Below are 17784 nucleotides of genomic sequence, written 5' to 3'. Positions count from 1 at the left end.
CCCACCCTGCTTGAAGGGGAGAAGAAGGGTAAACAGGTCCCAGATACAGTTTTTTCTACATGAGGAATATGCTTGTGAAACCATCTTCTTTTTTTTTAACTCTTCCTTCCATCCTGCATTTGCAGCTCAGTGAACCGAGTTGCTTCTTGTGATTTCAGCTTGTGCATGGCCAGCCCTGCTTGCAGAGCAGCCATGTCCCTGCATGGACAACCCAGTTCCCAGAGCAGCAGGACTGCTCAGGCTGTCAGCGGCTCACCAGCATGTTAGCTGGACCAGGTGGCTTTGCCCTGCTCCTTGGCACTGGGGAGTTGGCAGGTTGACAACTTTGAGCCCAGGCTCCATCTGAACATGTGTCCCCTCCTCATGACGCTCTGGGTGGGCTGGACGTTCACTGCAGAAGTGTTGCTCCAGGGGAAGGAGCAGATGAGGGTGACCAGAAGCTGCTGTGCCATGGTCTGCAGCATCTGGAGTGCGCCACAGCTGGGGACACAGCTGCCCTTTTGGGAACAGCTGCTGTGCTGTAGCCTTCCCATGAGCTGAACCCCTCAAAAGCCAAGTCCCCCTTACAAGCACACACTTTCCAAGGGTTGTTTATTGTTTGTACCTAAGAGCATTCCACTAGCTGAGACGAGCCAGCTCCCACAGTGCTCTGTCCACAGCACATCTGAGACCTCCACACACCAGTGCCCACTGCAGACCGCGGTGCTCCACTCCTGTGTTGGGACTCAGAGGCACCACAGAGCCCCACGGTGTGTAGTGAGGGGGGCTGGGGAACCCTCCAGGCACCAGGAGAGCATCCTGTCCAGCCCCTCGCGGTGTCTGCACTGAGAGGATGCAGTGGTGCGTGGCGGGACACTGTCCGCATGTCCAGGACACACCGTGTCACAGCTCACCTTGGGGACAGTGCTCGGGGAGGTCACTGCTCACTGCAGGGCTCACTCTGTGCCAGGAGTCCCATGGTGCCCTCAGCAGCCCCCGGCTCTGTACAGGACCTGCAGAGAGGGAGGCAGAAGGGTGCCAGGAAGGGCCAGGTGGTGTCAGGGCTGGTTCTGAGTGATGATGTCCTGGATGCAGCTGTACAGGAGAATGTACTGGTCCTGCAAAAGAGAAAGGGGGGTCAGAGTCAGGTTTCTGACAGAGACCTCCAGGTCGCAGATTAACCTTGCAGTTTGCTTTTAAAAATCCTAATTAAGGAACAGAATCTGATGGCAGAGCAGGATTTGCTCTCCCAAGTAGTCCATGACGGTCCTGTGTCACCACAGTCACTCAGAAAGGAAGAATCAAGCCTATTATACCATGTTTGCTTCTCCTTCTTCATCCCCCCGTGATGGGGCTGAGAGGAACATCCCATCCAAGCTGGAGAGGAACAATTTCACTGGGCTTCCTCCAAGTGCCCCAGTGGCTTTTGGATTTGCTGTGGTGTTTGCATGCGAAACAAGAGCAAAGAGCAGCTCTGGCGCTGCGGTAGGGCATGGAGCTGGAGGGCTTGGGGTCTGGCAGTGACCTGAGGCCATGACGGAAGACCTCTGGACCAGGAGTTTCCCTTGGTGTAGTCCCAGTGTACCAGTCAGGTGCTGACAGCAGATCAGGGCAGATGCTCGCAGGCTCACAGAGGTACAGAAAAATCTATGTAGGTTTAGCCCAGCTGCATTCTTTATCTCTTTTTAATATCATCAAACTGATCCATCAGGTCCAAATGTGGGTTCAGAGGTCCTGAGTCCCCTGTGCATTTGACATGAGGTTCTGCCCAAATGCTCAGCTGCCCCAAAATGACACTAGGCTGCAAACCCAGGACTGACTAGGCAAGATGTGAGGAAGGTAAGTGGGGTTGTACTGAGGGCACAGAGCCGGAGGGCAAGGCCAGCCGGCACATTGCGTGCGCTGGAATCACATGGCAGTGGACAGGGGGGATTAGGGCTTACAGAGGGGCCCCGAGCAGCATTCCCCAACAGAGCAGCTCGTTAATGCACTGGCTGAGCCGCCAGTCACGAGGAGCCTCCTCCCTGCGGCGGCGGGTCCAGCCTCACCGAAGGGCCGGGAATGCCACGGATCACACCACGGCTGAGGCTCCAGGCCACCAGAGCGTGTTTGCAGCGAGTCAGGTCTGGCTGTGAAATCGGCAGTGACAGCCCAGGGCTGACTCCAGCCCAAGCACACTCAGTCGCTGGCCACATGCAAGAGCACATCCCCGGGACGTGCACCACACTGGAGCTGGTGGTGCTTAATATCCAACAGTTATCCACGAATATCCAGCAAAGGTTCATCTTCCCCCTTGCTTCCCCCCCGAAATCCGATGCCTTCAGCACGACAGCACCCCACCAGATATAAAGGGGGGCTGGCAAGCCCCCCCAGGGGTGGAGGAGGCTGGAGGGCAGCCCCGCTGCTCGGAGGGGAAGCAGCTCCTCGCTGCCCCCCTTCAGCGGGACAGCTGCGTTTGATGGGCACTTGCTGTGCCTTTATGGGCGAATTGTGTCCCTGCAAGGCAGGAGCACAAAGCAGCTCTGAAGCGGGGGCAGCACACGCCTTGCCCTCCTCTGGCTCCCACCATGCACATGGTTCACATTAATTAAGAACGTAATTAGCTTCTTGAAGGAGGCTCTGCAGCTGGGAAGCTTTGGAGAGATCTTGTCCAGTTCTGCTGTGCTCTGTGGAGAGTGTTTCCAGGGCTGTGCATCAGCTCATTCAGCAGCTGCTGCAACTGAAGCATGTCCAGAGGCATTGGTGCCACGAGTGCCTATCAGGGCTGGCACAGAATGGCCCCATCAGACAGAGCTACAGCCCACAGGGCACCTGCTAATGAGGCACTGTGTCCTGTTGTCCCAACAGGCAGCCCCAGCTGCACACCAGGCTCTGGGTCTGGGAGATGTAGCAGGAAAGGTACTGGCCAAGGGGACACCCAGCAGATTCTGGGTCCCCAGGCTGACAGACATGCCCAGGAGCCAAGGGTGAGCAGGCCGGTTGTGTAGGGTGACACCAGTGCTACACTCTTCCTCAAATACAATGGGAAGAGTTCCTTGATTTACTGTGAGTTTACATGCAATTAAACTGACCTGAACTCAGAACCGAGGAGATGGAAAATTCTTGCCTGGGAAAAGTCAGTGCCCTCAGCCCTTGGTGGCTGGCAGAGCCACAGGGTAGGGAGGAAGCATGAAGTAAATCCCTGCTGAGGCTGGACAGGCTCCCAGGCAGCAGGGAGGGCCCAGGAGAGGGCAGGGTGCTGCCAGCCCCAGGCAGGTCAGAACGAAGACTCTGCTCCACCCTGCCCACCACCCCTTCTCCTTCCCACCTACCAGAGTTGGTGTCATGAGGCAGCAGCTTCTGGCCAGCTGGAGGGTCACACCGAAGATGTCCACGGTTCTCTCAGTTTTCATCTGGTACAACAGGCAATCCAGGGAGATCAGTGTCCCCATCTGGCTCATGTCACCACTGCAGGGGACAAGGAGGGGTCACTGATGCCAGACCAGGCTGAGCTGAACCCCTTTGGAAGAGGGCACCAGTCCAGAGCCACGTGGACACTGTGGGACTGTGAGTTCTCTCTGCATGCAAGCAAGCGAGGATTTCAGGGCTGCTCCCAGAATCCCTGGAGCTACCCAAGGATAGCCTGGGCACCTCAGCCTGGGAATGCCTGCTCCACTCATGCTCCCCCCAGCCCAGCCCTGTCTGCCCTGTCTTCTCCCAGCCCCTGGCAGAGCACTGTGACCTCCCAGGCTCAGAACTTCCACTGGCTCCCAAGGACTGATATCAACATGCCCACAGGGCATGGAGGGGAAGGCTTTTTGGTACCATGCCAAGGCACTGTGGTGGGTCCCAGAGTGGGAGGCTGCCCATGGATGCAGGGCTAACCCGGGATACCTGCAGTGCAGCAGGACAGGACCCACTCTCCTGCGGTGGGGCGTGCATCGTCTGACAGCCACCAGCAGCTCCACCAGGCTCTGGACATCAGGCTGCTTCTTGCCGCTCCAGAGTGTGCACAGGAACCTCTGTACGTGCCTCTCCTTGGCTTTCTTCTCCTGTGAGACACAAAGAGCTGACGTGGATATTGGGGAGGGATGGGCGAGTTTGGATGCAGAGGATCCCCAGTTCTCCCATCCTCTGAGGTTTCCCTGAGCTTTCTGCCAACTTCTCTAAAGCTGTCCAGGCATCTGGGCTGGGGCACTGCCCACCATCCTCACCGTGGGTATGATGACTCTGGCAACCTGCTCTCCTTCCCCATGGCACCCTGACTTGCTCCTGGAGAGGGAACTCGGAACTGTGTGGGCTTGTTCAACAGGGTCAGACAGACCTATCAGCAAGGGGGAGCTCCTGTATCTCCTGCGCCCACTCAGTTCTAGATGTTGCAATGCAGACTCACTCCTGTTTGTGGACTGCTGGCACTCTGCTCTTGCAGCCTGAAGTCCCACAGACCCTTCAGCCCCTAGAGATCCCTACAGACCCACCCCCACCCCAGGAGGTGGGAGCCAGGACAGCCCCATGGACACACACATGTTTCACTTTGAGCTGGGCACATCTCCATCCCGAGACAAGCTTCTCTGTGTCACACTGGATGGTCAGTGTCTTCGTGCAGAGGGAATCTCCTTCCAGAGGCCAGCACACCTCACCTGGCACCTGTGTGCAACAAGAAATTTGACTTTCTGTTGTGGTCATTGTGTGTCACACCAGTCACCATCTTCAGGGTCTGTGATGGGGCTGGACCAAGAGCACTCCCAGCATCTCTCCATGTCAGTTTGTCCCCCACCTAAAACCTGAGGGAGTTCCAGGAACAGCAGCAGGTTCAGCCAGCTCATGTGGGAGCCCAGAGCTGCCAGGCAGCTCTGCTGAGAGCTCTGAGCTGGAATCTGCTCAACCAGTGTCTACACCTTGGCTGGGCAGAGCAGGAGCTGCTGCCCTTGGTCCCACACAGATGCAGCTTGAAGGGCACCAGCTGAATCCCGGCATGGAGGGCAGACAGAACCTGTCTCCCATGACAAGCTGTGGGAGCACCTGGACACAGGAAAGATCCAGCTTTAGCTAAGCTGGATCCGCAGCCCGGACTCAGGAGGCGCTGAAGAGTTTCAAGAGCTCTACTAGTTCCAACTCCACTGAACAGATTCCCACTCTGCCACAGCACAGGTGGGCACAGGGCCTTACCTCTGCCTTTTCCTGCCATGGGAGAAGCGTTAGGATTGTGTGAACATCCTGTTCCCACACCAGGGTCCAGAAGTCCTCTGTGGTCAGCTTGTCAGGGCCGTGGACAGCCAGGTAGTCCCTGCTGGAGCTGCAGCCCTGGGCGGGGAATGAGAATGTTAGTCCTGCTGGAGAGGGTGCTCTGTTGGCCCAGGCAGCTGCAGGAATGGTCAGGAAGAGAACTCAGCAGGTCAGAAGGCAAGGAGAGAAGAGAGAACACTGAGGGAGGCAAGTGGGAACAGCCCAAACTGGGCAGGCAAGGGAAGTGATGTCCTCAGTCCTGCGGTCCCCTCTTCTCTGCACAGATCACAGTGACAGCGACCAGAAGAGCGGTGCAGGAGCCAGGGCACAGCCAGGATGGGGCACCCAGGCACAGGGTGGGTGTTGCTGCTGGGGGTGAGACTCACCGGGACACGCCACACCTGCAGTAGTCCTGAGAAAGGGCCCTGCTCCAGCAGGGAAAACTTCACTCTGGAGCGATCATCTGCAAAGTAAGTGGGAGCTGGAGGGATTCATGGCACTCTGGAGCTCAAACAGGTTTTGCAGACTGACTGCCACACAAATCCAATCCTTCCTTCACTATTTCTTGGCAAAGGCACTCCAGTCTGTGGATGTTTGCAGTGCTCATCTCCAGCCTGTGGATGTTGGCTCCCAAGGTGGTCTCTATCCCAAGCTCCTGGAGTGCAGGGCTCTCAGTGTCTGAGCCAATGGAGATCTGCCTCTCTCCAAGGACGGAGAGCCTATGGGTGCTCTATGGGTCAGCATTCGAACATCTTCATGGAAATTCACTATTCCTCCTACTGAGTTGGATTACCCTCCCAAATCATCCCCCTTGTCTCTTGTCCCTCCATGGCACAGCCCTGAGAAGACTCCATGTCTTCCCTGTGCCTTCCCACAGGCAGCTGCTAACAGCAATAAGTTTTTCCCCTTTGCCTTCTCCAGGCTGAGCAAACCTACCTGTCCCAGTCCCAAACACCATGTGCTCAATCCCAAACACCTCGGTAACCTTCTGGGGAGTCACCAAAGTCTCAAAATACTTTCTTATGCTGTGGACTACTGGCCCTGGTCCAGCCTGGCTCCACACAGAAAGGAAAGGAAAAGGATGCAAGGTGTCACAGAACGTACATGGCAGGATGCTGGAGGAGGGCCGTGTCTGCTGGCTGCCTGAAGATGGTGATGCAGAGCTGGCTTCTTCCTTGACAACTTCCAGGAGGGCCTGCCAGGGTGAGACAGTGGAGGAGGCAGTGAGCAGGAGGGGTCGGGAGCAGGAGGAACTGGGGCCTCCTGAGGACTCCTGGGCTCGGCAGAGGGGGGTCATGGCTGCACATGCAGAAGCCTGAGCAGGAGTGCCATGAGATCAGCTCTGGACTGGGCTGTGCCATGCTGTCAGGAGAGGGCTGCTGCTGTCCAGGCAGGGACCCGGGAGGGAGTGGGTGGTGGATAGACTCTGAATGCATGAGGGAGCTGTGTGCCTGGGCATGCAATGCCGTGGAGAGGGGACGCTGCCAGAACACGCAGGAAACTGGGGCATGGGACCCACTCAGGAGGCACTTACGGGGTGTCCTCCAGCCCGAGCAGGTTCAATCACTCCCCAGGTCCCCTCAGCACACACAGCCATGGCAGCACTCCCTGCACCTGCCCAGGACAGCTCTCACCTCGTACTCCCTCAGGAAGCCCATGTGGGACTTGGCCGCCTTCTGGGCATAGTGCTGGGCAAAGCTCTTCAGTGGGATGGGGCAGGACCTGGAGAGAGAGCCAGGGCAGAAGGGCTGAGCTCATTCAGCAGCACCCAGGCTGTGTCTCCAGCAGGTGGACCGGGCTGTGAGCAGACCTTCACTCCTCAAATGCCAGGGGTCTCCCAGGCTCCCAGGCCCGTGACAACCTGCTCTCCCCTAGACAGAGGCAGGTCTCAGGGGTGACACAGCCCAGGGCTCATTCCCAAGAGGCACCAAGGACAAGGACATCCTGCGCTGCATGAGGGAGGAGACGATCTGACAAAGACAAGCGCATGACCTCCTGATGTAGCCCCAAGACAATGAGATAGGTGGTCGAAGCCATGCCCAGCTGGACCCTGCTCCATCCTCTTGGCCTCCATTAGGAGGGATGCCTCAAGGTCACCCAGCTGCCACGAGCCTCTCCAGTTTGTACATCTCTCTAGGGCATGCCTATGGGCTGGGAAGCCAGAGGCTGAGGGAAATGCCTTCCCCAGCACAGCCCTGCAGATCTCTGGCATTGGTGTACCTGGAAGACTGCACTTTGTCCTGTGCTGGGCTCCCTGTGCTGCAGGGAACAACCCACCCTGTGCTGACCCCACTCCCAGCACCAGCTGGGATGGCTGGCTGGGCTTCCCTGTCCTCCTGTCCTGGAGCCAAGGCTTGCAGGGAGGGGTTGTGGATCAGGGTGGGCAGAGTGGCAAAGCACAGCAAGGCCTTACCTCTCTGTTCCTGATAAATCCAGGAGAGGTTCCTCCAAGATCTTGTCCAGAATGCAGCTGTGCAGGAAAATATACTGGGACTGGAAGGCAAAAGCAGACAGCAACACAGACCGTCACACTGCAGAGACAGCATGAGAGGGTGGGTGGGTATGCTCTCTCTCCTGAAGGGCAATTCTGACACCTTGTGCCAGCCCCAAGGACTGCCACTAGGAAACAGACGCTGGAGCATCACAGACCAACTACATGGTGCGAGTTAAGGATTGCCTGCAAAGGGCCTGATCCTGTTCCTCAGTGCTCTGGGGTGTTTCTGAGCCTCCTGGGAGGTCTGAAAGACTCTGGATGTTGCTGTTGTGGGTCTAGCAGGGCATGAAGCAGCTGAAGACCCCCCCGAGAAATTTCCACTCCAGCTGAGCTGAAGCTTTCAGCAGCAGGATGACACAGTGACAGGCTGAGGACCGGCCTGGGGGTGCCTGGGCTGGCCAGCCAGCTCGTCCATCTGCCAGCCCTGTGAACTTCAATGGAATGAAGTGAGGGGCCAGGGGAAAGAGGGAGCAGAGATCTCACCAGCGTCTGAATCATCAGGTACCGGTTCATCCGCAAGGCGTAAACAACACCGAAAATGTCCACCGCCTTCTCCTGCTTCATCTGCTGCAGCAGCCGGTCCAGGGCAATGAAGGTGCCAGTGCGGCCCACGCCAGCACTGAGAGCACACAGAGCAAGGGTTAAACAAGGCCTGACACCACAGCCCATGGGCTGCCTCCTGCTGCTGGACATGCTCCCAAAGGCCGCTCCCTGGGCACCGCCCAAGCATACCCTGGCACTGGCCCCAGCAGGGTATGGGGCTCAGGAGCCATTCAGGCTGCCCTGCCTTGGTGCTGATCATCTCCCCCTGTGCCACATCCCGGGGCTTGGGGCAGGCTGCCAGCAGACCTGTACTCCTCAACACCCCGGCAGAAAACTCCACAGAGCAGCCGTGTCTCCTGGGCACTGCTTTCCCTCACAGTTTGTGCACAAATTCCCCCTGCTCTCATCCTACTATCCCGTGGGGCAGAGCCTCACCTGCAGTGCACGAGGGTCGGCCCTGCATCCTTGGTGCTCTGGATGTGCTCCTGGACCAGCTCCCGGAAGGTCATGATGGAAGTGGTGGACTCCGGGATGCCGTGGTCGGGCCAGGCCGTGTAGTGCAGGTGGGACACGAACCGCTCTGCCCGCAGACCCTCCTGCACGGGGCATTGCTGATGGGTGTGCAGCCCCCCGAGGCAGGCTCACACCCCACAGCCCTGCCTGCACCTGGGGACTTGAGGACACCTGGCTCAGCTGCAGGGAACAGCCAACATCAGGTCTGCACTGCCTGGTGGCTTCTGCTCCCCCATCCTCCCCCACAGGCCCCTGCAATGCCGGGACACGTGGAGGTGGGAGGGAGGACACCTGCCTTTGACAGCCAGGGAACGTGCCCTGGAAGGTGCGGGCTGTCCCAGTGCAGGAAAATGGAAACGAGAGAGCAAGGGTGGAGAGCAGCATGACACATGCTGGACACCCCTGTGTCACCTCTGAGCAGACTGCTCCTCAGGGCTTGGATCTTCTCTGAGCCCCACAAATGGCAGGGAAAGGTGCCACCAGCACTGAGGAGGAATGCCAGTGCCTACCCCAAACCTCCGAGAGGTCCCCACATCCCCTGGAGTCTGAACTCACATGCCACAGCTTGAACTCCCGTATGGTCCACTCCTCGGAGCTGCTCTGCGTCAGCAGGTGGACCCGCACCTGCCCGTAGGACACGGGGGCAGATTCTGATGGCCAGTAATGATCACACAGGACCTAGAGCAGGACAGGGTCCCAGTGAGGGCCAGGGTGATCTTCTGGCTCCCAGGGAGCATCTCGAGAGCAGCAGCTGTGAGGGGAGCCAGGACAGGTCTTGGGGAGCAGTTGGGGGTGTTTCCCCTTCCCACTGGGAGCTTTGCACAGCTCTCCCTCACAGCCCCATCATTCGGATCTCAGCCTCCCCCAGAAAAAAGGACCTGTGTGGGTCTCATCACCCCTGGAGACTGGAGGAACAGTCCATGTGAGTTGGCTCACCCAGAGGACATGGCAATTTCAGATTCTGTGGAAATATCTGAGGGTGATGGGCATGGTCCTAGCTAAATTCCTGCCCCAAGCTGAGGCTGAGCTGCGCAGATCAGCCTCTCTTCCCCCAAACTCTCTGTCAGGGAAGCTGTGTGGACTGTGCTCATCCTGGAGCCGTATCAGAGTAGGGATTTTGTGGAGGACACAGACCCAGCTCTGGGCTCAGGGCTGGGCTGGGGCTGGCACCGACCTACCCGCCCATTCTCCATGCACACTGTCAACATGATGACATTGCAGACGTTCTGCTCCCACACCAGCCTCCAGAAGTCCTCTATGGTTTTCTTTAGAGGCCCCTGGGTGGCAATGAACTCTTGCTGGGATGTGTAGCCCTGAGCAAGAGGCAGACAAGAGCAAGATTAGTTAGCAGGTTGCCAAGGCAGGTGGGTCCTGCCGTGGGACCAGTCAGTGCCTGGTGTGTTTTTGTGGTAGGAGAAATTCCTGTTGCCCTTATTCCACACGGGCACAGTTCCCAGGCAGCTGATCTCAGAGGCAGCTGATTTCACAGAAAGCATGAGCTGCCCAGCATACACTTTCTACATATTTGGAATAAAGTGACCCACGCCATTTCCCTCCAAGCAGTTCCTCATTCAGTCTAACCAGAGAAAGACATCCCTGTGCTTCCCCTTCACTGCCGAGGGCAGGGTGAGCATGCAAGGTCTCAGGGTATTTCTTGGCCCTTGGACACACACTTGCCCCACAGATCTACACAACATCACGTGCATGCTGTGTGCCCTGCCTGTTACCTGGGAACACCTCCCAGATGGGGGATGAAGGCACAGCTCCAGGGTTGTTCAAATGCAGCTGCACAGACCAGAAGGAAAAATAGCAGGCAGAGAGACAGGGCAGTAAGCTGGGAAGTGACGGAAGAGGATACAGCCCACGAGAAGAAAGCAGAGAGACTTGCCAGTCTTCCCACACTCACACCTCTGCATCACAGCATTTGCCATCTCACAGGTTCCATCGACACCTGCTAAAGGGCAACCACACATCTCCACCTTCCCCCAGCTTCTCGCTGGCCCGTGCCAGCTGTGCCTTCACCAGCACCTCGTGCCCACCAGCCCTCACAGAAGGGGACACTCTGCCTCCACCCAGGCAGAGTTTCTGTGACAGTGCCCTGTGGCCACATCTCGGTGGGGAAGGCGAGTGGGCACTCACAGGCATGAAGTTGGCATTGATGTAGTCTGAGTGTGGATCCTCCCCCAGCTGGCTCAGCTTGACCCGAGAGTGATCATCTGAAAGAGAGCACACAGAGGTGAGCCCCAAGGCAGCCCTTCACCACGACATGGCCACCTGGGGAACCCAGTGGGAGAAGCCTCAGCAGGGAGGCTCTGTGCTCTGCCAGGCTCTCTCTCCCTGGAGAGGTGAGCACTGGCTGCCAGCTGGGCTAGCAGGGGACTGGAAAACAGAGCTGAGGTCATGAGGCCCATCAGGGAAGCTCAAGGACCACCTTTGGTCTCCTGTTGGGACCCATCCTGAACTGGGCTCACCCAGCAGCCCACTGGAGAAGCTGGGGGGGATGGTGGCTCAGCCCTGGCTCAACCATTAAGCCTTGAGTCTCCAGCAGGAAAATGGAAACTCAGGCCCATTTCAAGAGTCCTCCTGCTCCCAGGAAAGGAGCCAGGCGCTGACCCTGGCGGTGATGCAAGGTGCGCTTGTCTTTAAACACTGCCCTGTGAGCTCCCACCCTGGGTGCTGGGGGAGAAGGGAGGAGACAGCACTTACAGGGCAACACATGGGCATATCTGTTCTTGGAGACATTTGCTGGGAGCTCAGCTTCCACCTTTGACTGCTCCTTCCCAACTTCCTTCAGCTCCTGTAGGACAGGGAAAGAGGTAAGCACAAACATTCCTCTGGAGAGCTCCTGGTCAGCTCAGCTCCTTGCTCATGGGCAGTGTCTCTGTCTGGAGGGTAATGAGGATAATCCTCACACAGAGAATTGCTCCACTCCTCCCTCACATGGCCTGTGTACTCAGCCATGGTGGCTTTTTCCACTGCCTTTCCCAACAGCATTGTTCATATTTAAAAGAAAAGCCCAAGAACAAGTACTGGGGGAAAAAGCCTAGGAAATCTAGTGCAAAGCTCAGAGGATTTTCTGCTGAGCAAACAGAAATATCTTGTGCTGCATCTGCTTCTGCCCCTGTCCTCACTTAAGAAGCCAGAAAAGGGTGATCTGAGGAGGGTTTGAAATTGCTGATGGGAATTTGAAGAGGCTGCAGCAGAACAGTCCAGAGGCTGCAGATGTTGGCAGAGGGAGCCAGGGAAGGCAGCCCGAGGTGAAGCTCACAGCCTGACCCTGGAGGTCTGAGAGTGCTCCTCGATCTTCCCCCTGGCTGCAGGCTCTTTTCTAACACTGTCAGGGTGGTTCTCATCACCACCCCTCTCCACCTTCACCTCCAGTCAGGGCTGGGGCACTCTGCTCTGTGCTAGTTCACCTCATGCCACAGGTGTTTTGACCAGAACTTGAACAAAACAGCTTTTGAGCAAAGGAACTGCTTATCACTTGGTCCATCCAGTGTCCGGCCTTCAAGGCTGCTTCACAGAGTGTCTGGATTGCTAGAGATGGGTGCCCATCCCTGGAGCCCATACTGGACACCCAACAGCATGAGCCACCAAGTGGAGAAACCAAGTGTCATCTCTAGGAGGGCTCTCATCTCACCTCAAACTCCTGGAAAAAAGCGTGGTTAGCATTTGCTGTCTTCATCTCATAGTACTGCTTGAAGTTCTGCAGGGGAACTGGCCGGTGGACGTTTCTGCAGGAAATGAAGTCCAGAGAAAAACTTGCCTTAGTTACTGGGAGGCCTGGCCAGCCAGTCAGGTGCCACTGAGACAGCCCAGGCATGAGACCTGCATGCACACCTGGACGCACACAGGGACGGTCTATAGCCCACCCCACCACCCAGGGAAGTGGGTCTAACTATTTAAATATTGGGAGGAATTTCAGGGTGATGAGAATATTCTCCCGCTGCAGAAACTCGGCGAGGAGGTGTAGACAATGCATTGACTTGGAATGGAGCTGGGCAATAAATACTGAACTTGGAAAAGACTGATTTATAAAATAACTGAGGAGAGGAGATGGATTTTTGCTGAGTCAAAGCATGGAAAAGGAAGTAGGTAAAGGACAGTGGGAGCTGCAGTGGGGCCATACAGAGGGCAGACTCTAGCACTCACCTCAAGCTGTAGGTCACCATTTCCTGGGGTGGGCTGCTCTTCTTGGTTCTAGAATTAAAGCACAGGAGCTGTTACTTTTGCCTGCAGTGCAGAGATCAATGCCATGAGGTATTGTGTACCACCAGCAGGCACACTGCCCTGCACACCTGTGGGGTTTTGTGACTTAGCTCCACATGGGCAGCTCCTCTCTTTCCTCTGCCTTTGGCTTCTGAGCTTGCCAGGCACAATTCCACTAGCCCATGTGCTAGTTTGAATCTCTTTTTACCTCCGCTCCCTGCTCTCCTCCCAGCTTGGCACTGAAGGTTTGGTATCTCAGCCTGCACTCAACAAGTAAGATATGGCTCATGCTCACCTCTTTGCTTTGAGCTGTTTCCAATAAACCAAAGCAAAAACAGCTGCAAGTGTCAAAAGAAATCCCACAACGATTCCAGCGATTATTGGCATTGAGAGTGGAGCTGTGTCTGCCCTGGATCCAGCAGCTGGAATTAAAAAGACAGAGTACAGAGAGAAGAATCAGTAAAAGAGTTTTTTTATTATGAGGGTGGTGTGGCCCTGGCACAGGGAGCCCAGAGAAGCTGTGGCTGCCCCATCCCTGACATGTCCAAGGCCAGGCTGGATGGGGCTTGGAGTGACCTGGGAGAGTGGAAGGTGTCCCTACCCATGGCAGGGGGTGGAACCTGATGAGCTTTAAGGTCCCTCCCAACCCAAACCATTTTACAATTCTATGATATATGGCTGCATTTATTCTATTTCTTCTATTTACTATAGCCTATGAGCTCCCTCTGGCTACAGAGCCAGGTAGGGAAGATGCTATTCTCCAGCTTACCTGAGAACATGGTGAATGTCACAGCAGGGGCTACTGGGTCATATTTGGTGAAGGCAGCAATGCTGAACCTAAAGGCAAAGCAGAGTCCTGTGTCAGGGACAGTCTGAGCAGAGCACAGCGCCCAGCACAGAGGACCCAGGGGAACAGGACTGCCGCCTGGAAAAAGCTGCTTTCCTGTTATGGATTTAGGGGATGTGTAGAAATGGTCTTTCATTCCTTTTCTGACTCTTGGATAAGTTTGATCCACTTGGGAAAGCATGAGAAATTGTTCAGAAAGCACAAATGGGAAGCAGCTCTCCTCCAAAGGGTTATCTGCAGAGAAAGGTAGTGCCTAATCTCTTATAGGACACAAAAAATTAAAAACACATAGTTCACGTCAGCTGGTTAACAGGGTTGACAGGAAAGAGCTGAGCCCTGTTTGACACGGAAGCATTTCAGTTGGAAGGGCTGAGCCCTGACCCAGACCCTTCCTTGCACACACAGAGAAATGGCTGGTGCATCCTCTTCCCTGTGGAGATCTGCCCCTCGTCCCCCTCCTGGCAGCAGGCACACCAATGCCCTCAGCTCTCTGCAGAGCTGACTTCCTTCTGAGCAGGTGGCTTGTAAGGGCCCCTTCTTGTGCCCTAAATCCAAGTCCAAGCTTTTCCAGATAGCACTGGATTTTAGCAGCTCAGAGTTTGTTGACTGTGTGGGGTCCCCTCTGGCAGCACCCCACACCCGGCTGCCAGGGCACAGACCTCCTTTGAAAAGTGAGCCTGCAGATGCCATGGCATGAAAGATGAGGGCTTGTGGATAAATAACTCACTGAAAGACAGGAAACTAGAACAAAAATTCTGAGTGGGAATGAGCTGTCAGCTTTTTACCACCCAAATAATCCTTAACTCAGCAGCAGAGTCTACTGTGGATATTTAGGTTGGATATTTAGGCTGAGTGTTCCATGTACTGAGGATCTTTAGGCTGGATATTTAAGATATTTAGGTCAGATATTTAGGATATTTAGGTCAAGTGCTGTTTGTACTGAGAACATTTAGGTTGGTTAGGGCAGCCAAACTGAAAGCAAGCTGCGGTGTTCAAGTAAGAAAGCTGTGGTGTAAAAGTACCTTCTAGTCCTGAATAACTGGACAGTTCAGTCCATGTTACTGACTCATGTTATTGAATCATGGCAGGTGGACTAATGACAGGGCCTATGTCCCTGAGTAAGCTGCTCCCCACGGGAGGTCCCTGTCGCAGTGAAAACTCCAGGTGGGTGGGGCAGGTACAGAGCCCGTGCTTGGCTCAGCAGTGCCTGGTGTAGGGGCTGTCCTGGTGTGATTGTGCTGCTGTTGAAGTCTCCTCGAGGCTGCTGACAGACCTTGGTGTGAGGCCTCTGCCCTGCTGTTCCCTCCCCATCCCCAGCTGACCTCTCTCTGTCCCTCCAGAGCTGAGGCTGAAGGGTGAAACCAGCAAGTCCTGCCCTGCCACACCTGAGGGTGAGACATGAGCAATACAGAACAGACAGATTAGGTGGGTGATCAGTCTCCAAGCTTCTGAACCCTTCTGAGATCCCCACGCCAGCCCAGGGACCTGGGATGGACATGAGATGGACACAGGATGGGAGTGCACTGTCAGCCATTCTCCTGCCAGGCAGGATAACATAGCACACCAGAATTGCTCTCTGCTCTTGATGGCCCCACTCTGGCTGGAATTTCAAAGGCAAAGGTTTTCTGGAAACTCTTTTTTTTTTTTTTTTTTTCTTTTCCCTAGGAAAAACAAGCCACTTCCCACACCCTGGGTGTTATCACCAATCTGGGCCAGTGCTGTCCTAACCAGCAGCTTAAGAGCTCCTGTTTGGCAGAGGTGTGAATATAAAACAACTCAGTAAGAATGTGTTAAAGTTTTCATGTCTACACACAGGAACAGTAGTGAGAACGAAGAAGGAAGGGAAGGGAAGGGAAGGGAAGGGAAGGGAAGGGAAGGGAAGGGAAGGGAAGGGAAGGGAAGGGAAGGGAAGGGAAGGGAAGGGAAGGGAAGGGAAGGGAAGGGAAGGGAAGGGAAGGGAAGGGAAGGGAAGGGAAGGGAAGGGAAGGGAAGGGAAGGGAAGGGAAGGGAAGGGAAGGGAAGGGAAGGGAAGGGAAGGGGCCAGCAGGTCCAGCCCCAACACCCACTCACCACAAAACTTATGGGCAGATTTAATTCTCCCTTTTTTCCCAGTGGAAGGGGAAGCTCTCTCATGCACACACTCTCCCATGGACTTTGATTCTCTTTTCCTAATGCCCTCAATGGCTTTATCACCATCAGCCACCCCTGCTGCAAGTTTCTTTAAAGTGAAATAGGACAACCTTCCAGATTCTGGGGGATCAGAGGAATGCCTGTGGATGTGTTGATGAAACTGTGAGCTGCTAAATTAACAGGACTGACTAAAGATACCATTCTCTGTTTGTTAGCAATGAAAAACCTGTTTTTCCATCAGCAGTTTTAACGGTACCCTACAAAAACAGTACCCTACCTCCATGTTCCTGGATTCTATTTACTGTCAGATAAGACTCTGAACTTATGACTATCCATGTGTGTGCCTCATGGGGAACTTGGACTGAGTGTTTGCTACCCTCAACCTCTGGACCTCCCACTGAGTAGGCACCACTCAAACTGTTCCCAAATCAGTTTCAGTTTTGCACCATCTGCACATGGTTCTGAGTCACAAAGGTCCTACAAATAACAGCATCTCGTTTAGTTCCTGTCCTGGGGCTGGACATCTGCTCAGCCCCTGAGACAACACACACAGCCTTGGCAGCCTCAGCTTTCCCTCTCCCGGCCCACTACGCTGCCTAATACTCCCCGCATGCCAGCCCCTGCCTTCGTCAAATGCTGCTTGGTGGAGAACCCTTGGCATCCACTGCTGGGGATTTGGGGGTGTGAGGGAGAGGTGACATCCAGGGAGCTGGTGGCATTCTTGCAGGGACATGTGCAGTCCTTTTTATCCTCCAGCCCCCTCCTCTCAGGAGGGATACTGACATCTCTCACCTGTACTGTTCGTTGTCTTTCAGCTTCCCATTGCACGTTGCCCTGGACTGACCACACTCCTCTGTTCCCACTGGCACCCGCCAGGTTTCAGGGGAGCTCCTCTGATGGAAGGGGTTGGGTAGGAGCACTGCCAGGTAGGAGTCCTCTGTCCCGTAATAGTGGTCGTACCATGTGCTGGACATGATCTCCTGGGTGGGCCTCAGCACTGGAGAGGAATGTGCAAGGTGACAGTGACAGCCCCAAAGTGACGTCCAGGGGTCCTGCTGCCCTCCAGGGAGGCCCCGCAGACTGGGACGTGCAGGGACACTTACGTGACTCGTTAGTGGTAGCAATGACACCGTAGTACTCGATCTGGCCGTTCTCCTCACTGAACAGGTCGGGTGAAATGATAACCGTGGAGCTGGCCTCCACTGGGAACACGTCTGCGCGCAGGGGCGGCGGCAGGGCTGCAAGAGGATCCAGCAAGCACAGCCTCTTAGCGTGTCCCTGCTCCCAGACCTCCCCCTTTGCTCAGCCTGTGATGGTCCCACAGCACTGCCAGAGCCCAGACCCACTGCAGGGCAGTGCAAGCACGTGGGGCTCACAGGCACCTCCAAGAGTCACCGGCTCTAACCAGCACCACCAGCTGCTTTCTCCTGGGTTCTGAGGCAAGGCTGTGGGAAAGAAGGGGACTTACGCTCCACTGCTGTGCTGCAGAGCAGAGTCACAGCCTGGCTCCTCAGTGTGTTCATGCCCACCGTGCTCACAATGATTTGGTAGGAGGAGTTTGGCTCCAGCCCCTCCAGACTGGCCTCGCTTGAAGGGATGCTCATGGTATGCCTGGAGGTGGGGGGTCCTTCAGAAAGTCTCTCTGTCACCACCTCATAAGCCTCCACATCTCCAGGAGAGCTCGTCCAGTTCAAGTAAAGGCTTCTCGACTCAGGCAGGCACTGCACGTCCTTCACCGGACTTGGCTCTGCAAAGGAGATGGGGCAGGCTCTGGACTCATGGGATCAGAGAAATCCCAACCTCTGCCCCTGTCAGCACCTGTTCCTGAGGCCAGTGAGATGAGCAGGGCCAGACCCTTGCAACC

The 17784-nt window shown here is 55.7% G+C and overlaps 1 protein-coding gene across 1 annotated transcript in view; it reads right to left on the bottom strand.

Moving 5' to 3' along the window:
- Positions 1 to 579: 579 nt before the first annotated feature.
- The window catches only part of LOC136301277 (receptor-type tyrosine-protein phosphatase V-like), a 34965-nt gene continuing 17760 nt past the window's right edge, over positions 580 to 17784 (bottom strand). Inside the window, exons 20-41 of the mRNA XM_066204210.1 lie at positions 17389 to 17667; positions 17024 to 17158; positions 16713 to 16917; positions 13713 to 13780; positions 13239 to 13365; positions 12887 to 12934; positions 12375 to 12468; positions 11441 to 11531; positions 10874 to 10950; positions 9913 to 10047; positions 9290 to 9412; positions 8657 to 8817; positions 8162 to 8297; positions 7598 to 7677; positions 6819 to 6906; positions 6289 to 6379; positions 5571 to 5647; positions 5128 to 5262; positions 4483 to 4605; positions 3853 to 4010; positions 3291 to 3426; positions 580 to 1097 (exon numbers count right to left, since the gene is read on the bottom strand). Coding sequence (XP_066060307.1) covers positions 1038 to 1097; positions 3291 to 3426; positions 3853 to 4010; positions 4483 to 4605; positions 5128 to 5262; positions 5571 to 5647; positions 6289 to 6379; positions 6819 to 6906; positions 7598 to 7677; positions 8162 to 8297; positions 8657 to 8817; positions 9290 to 9412; positions 9913 to 10047; positions 10874 to 10950; positions 11441 to 11531; positions 12375 to 12468; positions 12887 to 12934; positions 13239 to 13365; positions 13713 to 13780; positions 16713 to 16917; positions 17024 to 17158; positions 17389 to 17667 — 2627 coding nt within the window. The 3' untranslated portion in view covers positions 580 to 1037. The remainder of the gene's footprint in view (positions 1098 to 3290; positions 3427 to 3852; positions 4011 to 4482; positions 4606 to 5127; positions 5263 to 5570; positions 5648 to 6288; positions 6380 to 6818; positions 6907 to 7597; positions 7678 to 8161; positions 8298 to 8656; positions 8818 to 9289; positions 9413 to 9912; positions 10048 to 10873; positions 10951 to 11440; positions 11532 to 12374; positions 12469 to 12886; positions 12935 to 13238; positions 13366 to 13712; positions 13781 to 16712; positions 16918 to 17023; positions 17159 to 17388; positions 17668 to 17784) is intronic.

Source organism: Chamaea fasciata, unplaced genomic scaffold, assembly GCF_029207755.1.
Source record: "Chamaea fasciata isolate MVZ Bird 193981 ecotype frontalis unplaced genomic scaffold, bChaFas1.0.hap1 SCAF_25, whole genome shotgun sequence".
NCBI classification, from domain to species: Eukaryota; Metazoa; Chordata; class Aves; order Passeriformes; family Sylviidae; genus Chamaea; species Chamaea fasciata.
Note: the sequence above shows the minus strand (reverse complement) of the source record. Positions and strands in the feature narration are given on the sequence as shown.